At 52.5% G+C, this 6,222-nt stretch overlaps 1 protein-coding gene and 1 long non-coding RNA gene across 2 annotated transcripts; both read left to right on the forward strand.

Moving 5' to 3' along the window:
• The first annotated feature begins 379 nt into the window (after nucleotides 1-379).
• Nucleotides 380-5,764, forward strand: LOC124647097 (putative leucine-rich repeat receptor-like serine/threonine-protein kinase At2g24130). Its single transcript, XM_047187082.1, has 3 exons — nucleotides 380-1,910; nucleotides 4,319-5,290; nucleotides 5,388-5,764. The coding sequence occupies exons 1-3, from the start codon at nucleotides 380-382 to the stop codon at nucleotides 5,762-5,764; spliced, it is 2,880 nt and encodes a 959-aa protein (XP_047043038.1).
• On the forward strand, nucleotides 3,471-4,041 carry LOC124646610. The gene is made up of 2 exons (XR_006986392.1): nucleotides 3,471-3,503; nucleotides 3,669-4,041. It is a non-coding gene; the product is annotated as an uncharacterized LOC124646610 (long non-coding RNA).
• Nucleotides 5,765-6,222: the final 458 nt, after the last annotated feature.

A 6,222-nucleotide genomic window follows, 5' to 3' on the forward strand; every position in this document is an offset into this window, starting at 1 on the left:
GTATCTCACACGATATTGGAATATTGACCATGCACATGTCATATTAAGGTACTTTTGGGGTCGTTGCAGCCATAGCAGCAATAAGCAAAGGTTGATGTGATGGTAACTCTACTTCAGTGGCTTCTTTTTGTTCAAGTTGCATTGGCGTTTCCAAACCACCAGGACCCACAGACATGCATGCAGATCATATCTAAACCTTAATTAGTTAGGCAGGGCGATCAATGTTTCTTCCTCCACTCTCCTTTAAGACCCCACGTTCTCTGCAGCAAACCCTGCTATATTAGAATCACCAATCGTCGTTTAGCTCGGGTGTGATTCTGATCTCAAGAGCATCCCACTCTCTCTCTCTCTCATGGCGGCCTGGCGACCCAGGTCAATCATGGTTCACATCTTCAAATTTCTCGTCTTCCTCCTCCTTTGCAGCGTAGCTAGAGTCGGTGGAGTGTCGGAAGAGGATGACCGCTCCGTGCTTTTAGGCTTCAAGGCCGGAGTGACCGGCGACCCCATGGGAGCGCTCGCTGGCTGGGGCTCGCCAGACGTGTGCAACTGGACCGGGGTCGCTTGCGACGTGGTGACACACCGTGTTGTCAACTTAACACTAAGTAATCTGAACCTCTCTGGCAAGGTCTCTCCCACACTTGGCAACCTCTGGCACCTTAGGAAACTCGACCTCTCTCGCAACCACTTCGCCGGCAGCGTCCCGCCAGAGCTCGGCAACCTATCGAGACTTAGCTGCCTCGATCTCTCCGAGAACTTGTTTGTCGGCACAGTGCCACCGCAGCTCGGGAAGCTCACCCAACTAGAGATATTGAGCCTCAGTGAAAACCAGTTGGAGGGCTCGATTCCGGGGGAGCTGGCGCGTATCCGTAGCCTAGAATGCCTCAATCTCGGCGAGAACAACCTCTCCGGACACATCCCGGCGGCCATCTTCTGCAACCACTCTGCCTTGTACTACTTTGATGTATCATACAACTCTCTAGACGGCGAGATCCCCATCCGAGTGGATTGCCCGCTCTCCAATCTGGAGATGCTCGTGGTGTGGTCCAACAAGCTCAACGGCAGCATCCCCCGCTCTTTGTCAAACTCGACGAAGCTCCGGTGGCTGCTGCTGCAGGACAACTTCCTTACCGGAGAGCTGCCGTCCGACGACATGTTCAGTGGCATGGAGAGCCTAGAATTCCTGCACCTGTCGTTCAACTTCTTCACGAGCCAGCGGAACACCACCAGCCTTGAACCGTTCTTTGCCTCGCTTGCCAATTGCACCGGCCTCGTGGAGCTCAGTGTCGCCGGAAACGACCTTGTCGGCACGATCCCACCTGTCATTGGTCGCCTCTCCCCCAGCCTCATGCACCTCCACCTTCAGTTCAACAAAATCTTTGGTCCGATCCCGGCGAACCTCTCCTACCTTGCCAACCTCACCGACCTCAACCTCTCCGGTAACCTCCTCAATGGCTCCATCCCACGGGGCATCGCCGGCATGCGGAAGCTCGAGTTGCTGAACCTCTCAAACAACCTGCTCTCCGGGGAGATTCCGCCATCCCTAGGCACGATCCCGAGGCTCGGCCTCGTCGATTTTTCGCACAACTGGCTCACCGGCGCCATTCCTCAGACCATCGTGCAGTGCATGACCATGCAAACTCTTGACCTTTCCCACAACATGCTGGGAGGCGAGATCCCAGCTGGCTTATCAAGGCTAAGCGGGTTGCTCTACCTCAACCTCTCTAGCAACCTTTTGTGTGGAGCGATCCCGGTGACCATCGGCAAGATGGTTAAGCTGGAAGTGATCAACCTATCCTCAAACAGGCTCTCTGGCACGATCCCTCCGCAGCTCGGCCATTGCGTTGAGCTACAATACCTGGACGTGTCCTACAATGGCCTCAGGCCTCGTTCGGTTAGCCCCAACCCGCCCGGTATTGGGCCAGAATCCGCGTGGATACACCGGTGTTGGGCCCCCGGGGGTTAAATACCGGTCCGTGCCGAAAATCCGTTCGGTTAAATCACGTCGGTTTTTTAACCCGCCGGGTTTTGCCCGAAATCCCTCGGTTCAACCGGGTTTTAGAAACACTGCTCTGGACCCGTGGATTGCATCCCGAGAAGGCGAGCGACGCGTGCGACCCATCTTTCTCCCTCTCGCGACAGCGGCGGCGCCGGCGGCGATTCGAACGGACGGGACGTCGGCGGAGACTCGGTCGTGGCCGGCTGGAGGAGAGGAGCTCCTCTAAGATGATGCCGCCCTTCCTCGACGCTGACGCCGACGGTGGCCGGCTGGAGGAGAGGAGGCCGACCGAAGACATCCGAGGAAGCTCCAGATCTCCTGCATCTCCGCCTTCCCCGACTCCGACGCCGGCTGTCACCTGGTAAGATCCTCTCGTTCTTGTCCTCCCCTTCCCCTTTGTGACCTGATCGACATGGATCGGTCTGACAACCATCGACCTGCTATGGTTCTTGCTCGTTCCTGGACGGCTATCGTGCCCAGCATTTAGGATCAGGGGCAGCTGCTGGAGGTTGCTAATTATTTCTGCATTAGTTGCCCGCAGCTTGTGCTAATGCATGGTAAGAATTTGGTATCTGCAAGAGCACCACATTGCCCTTACCTATTCGATTCTGGGCTGACTATTCCCTGCAATTTCAAGTCACTTGATCACTAGCTGAAGGTGAGTCTTGATACTTCTCATTTTTAGATTTGGTTGCTGATACCTGATCAAATTGGTTGTTTTTCTAAAGAAATCAGTAGAAAATAGAGAGATTGGCTACAGCTTGTTTGATGTGTAATACCTTCTGCTGATTTGTCTTGACTATCTGTACCAACAAGGCTTTTCCGTTTTTTACCTTCTGCTGAAAATAGAGATATGCTACTCTGATTTAAGATGTCACTTCCATTATTTATGCTCACACTTTGTAGTCTCCTGCCCAACATGTATACCATTTTTCTAAGCCTTGTGCTTACATTTTCTGCTGCAAATTGTAGGTATATGATGGAGCACTAGAGTTCTACATGAAGAAGCTCTAGAAGATGGGCATGTGTTTAATCACAATCTTGTGAATAAAAGATGTCCAGCTTGCTATCATTGGTGCATAGTTTACTACAATTTCACCTGTCTGTCCATTTTCTTGATATGCTTTGCTTTTCTTTTTCTAACGAGTTGTATCCCTGTTAGTGCCTGTGATATTTGTGTCTAGCTAGGTGTATGCCCAATGCGTTTGTGTTCAGTTAGATGTCTCTTGAATAGCATTAGTAGTACCAAATTTTCAATACTAACTTGTCACTTCACATGTATAATTCTCATATTTTTTCTGCGGAATGTGCCTCAGTGAGATACACCAAGTATGGTAAGAACCTGGAAGCTTACCTGTCATAATCATGTTTTTCCATGGTGTACTTGACCTCTTTCCTTCTAACACAGCACATATTTGGTATTTGCAGGAACACCACATTGCCCTTACCTATTCGATGCTGGGCTGAGTATTCATGCAACTTCAAGTCACTTGATCACGAGCTGAACGTGAGTCTTGATACTTCTCATTTTAAGTATTGGTTGCTGGTCCTGCTGTATCCCTACCTATGTTTGGAAGTAGTCAGAGTTATCTCTGTATCCCTACCTATGTTTGAAGTACTCAGAGTTATCTATTTATCCGTGTGGGTTTTAATACATACTACGGAGGACCAGTGGCGCCACGATGCATGGAGGAGGTCGACGATGACGGCGAGCTTGGGCGCGGTGTCACGACCAGGCCAGCGGCGAGACCGCGCGGAGTATATAGCAGGGACGAGGTCGATCACGATGGGGCCAGGTGATCCCAGATCAAGCTCTGTGTTTTCTGGCTTCGCCCCTGTCCTGCTTGCTGATCAATCGATGACAACGACGGGCGTCCAGGATAGAAGATTCGTGTTTGAGATTCGGATTGGAACACCAATTTGAAGCATTTGGACGTTTTGAGGTTTTTATTTATTTATTTATTGCAAAAAAGTGTACTAAGCCTCCGACATGTTTTCCTGGACGTTGGGAGTATTATGTTAATTCAAAGTTGATGTTTTTATTCTGGTTGATGCTTTGTGAGCATGCTGCTGTAGCCTGTTAGCTGCTACTTATCCCATGCGATGCCTGCTACTGGTTATTCCGTGTGCTGACTACTGCTGTTTGGGTGCGCTGACTGCTGCTGCTTGTGGGATGGAGCCATTGGGGTCAACCGATCGGTAATTAAAAGCAGAGGTACGGGGAGAGAGAGGTTAGTGGGGATTCGGGTGCTGGTTGGGGATCACCCAATCTCTCTCCGGGTTTGATCCACTAGTGTATTTAAACCCCCACAACCGAACGAGGCCTCACGGGGACCCTGCCTCTGTCCATGGAGAAGATGTTGTCGTTGCGGCGTGTTAACTTTTCCTACAACGACTTCTGGGGCGAGGTGCCCAGCGGCGGGAAATTTGCGGGGTTCCCGGCGGACGCGTTCCTCGGCAATGCCGACCTGTGCACGGAGAGGGCGTCGATGATGCCCGGCTTGGCTAAGTGCAGCAGGAGGAAGCACAGCGCGCTCCACAACCGACGAGTGGTGTTGCCCGTTGTCTTCACTATTGCGAGCTTCACGACGGCGATCATTGTTCTCGCCATGTGCCGCTCCATGGGACGCGACGGGCGGCGCTCGGCGCTGCTGGCATACGTCGGCGGCGGCGAGCCGAGCAACAGGGGAGACCACCCGAGGATCTCGCAGCGGGAGCTCTCCGAGGCAACGGGCGGGTTCGAGCAGTCGAGGCTGATCGGTGCGGGGCGGTTCGGGCGCGTATACGGCGGCACGCTCCGCGACGGCACACGTGTCGCCGTCAAGGTGCTCGACCCGATTACCAGAGGCGAGGTCTCCTGGAGCTTCAAGCGCGAGTGTGATGTGTTGCGATGGACACGGCACCGGAACCTGGTACGCGTGATCACCACATGCAGCCAGCCGGACTTCCACGCGCTCGTGCTTCCATGGATGACCAATGGTAGCCTCGAGAGCCGCCTCTACCCATCTGACGGTGGCCTTGACCATGGCATGGACCTCACATGGCTGGTCGCCATCGCCAGCAACATAGCCGAGGGGCTCACCTACCTGCACCACTATGCACCCGTCCGCATCATACACTGCGACCTCAAGCCCGGAAACGTGCTCCTCGACGACGACATGACGGCCGTCGTGGCTGACTTTGGCATCGCGCGCTTGGTCAAGGACATGGGCGATGACGACATCACCGGCTTTGCTGATCCATGCAACTCCATTGCCGGGTTGTTGCAAGGTTCCGTGGGCTACATCGCACCAGGTAACAAGACACTCGAATTAACATATATAGCATATGAGTAAATGCATGTCGCATGTGACGTGTTTTTCATGGTGTTCTTCATATTGCATGGTCTTAGAGTACGGACTAGGAGGCCACCCTTCAACAGAAGGTGACGTGTACAGCTTCGGCGTGATGCTACTGGAGATGATCACCGGGAAGCGCCCGACGGATGCGCTCTTCCAAGAGGGACTCACGCTGCATGAATGGGTCAGGCGACACCACCCGCATGATGTTGCGGCCATCATCGCACAGTCATGGCTGGCGGCCATGGATGCGATGTTGTCGGCGGTACAAGCAGGTCACATTGTCGTCGAGCTGATCGACCTTGGGATCGCGTGCACTCAGTACTCGCCGGTGGAGCGGCCTACCATGGCGGAGGTGTGCCACTCGATCGCCCTCCTCAAGGTTGCGTCTTCCCGACGTGTAGTTATGGATTCTACTGCCATAGCATGAGGTTAGACAAATAAACTTGTAGACCCCTCCGGATACGAAGACCGTCGGAGGGTGCGTGCATGGTATTGAGTATGTTTTGTACCTTAATGAAGCTGCTAAACTGGGGCTTGATGCAATTGTATAAGCACATGATCCGATGGTGTTTTCGGTCATCTGTTGTGCTGCATCTTGATAAGCAGCATAGTAAAGAGGCATGGCATGCGAGCACTTGGTGTAGCTCGACATGGACTGACTGTGTGTATGTCTTCGTACTGCTGCATCAACAGTGTGAGGTGCCTTGTGTATCTTGCAACCCTAGCCTATTCTTCACTCTGAAAAAGAATAGAAAGAAAAACGGAAGGCTCCATTTCTTATTGCCCCAGAAGCTACAATGGAAAAAAAACTCATTCCTCGAGTACAAGGTGACATTTCGATTCCTATTGTTCAATGACTTGTAAAATGGGAAAATATTAAATATG

Source organism: Lolium rigidum, chromosome 4 (genome assembly GCF_022539505.1).
Source record: "Lolium rigidum isolate FL_2022 chromosome 4, APGP_CSIRO_Lrig_0.1, whole genome shotgun sequence".
Lineage (NCBI taxonomy): Eukaryota > Viridiplantae > Streptophyta > Magnoliopsida > Poales > Poaceae > Lolium > Lolium rigidum.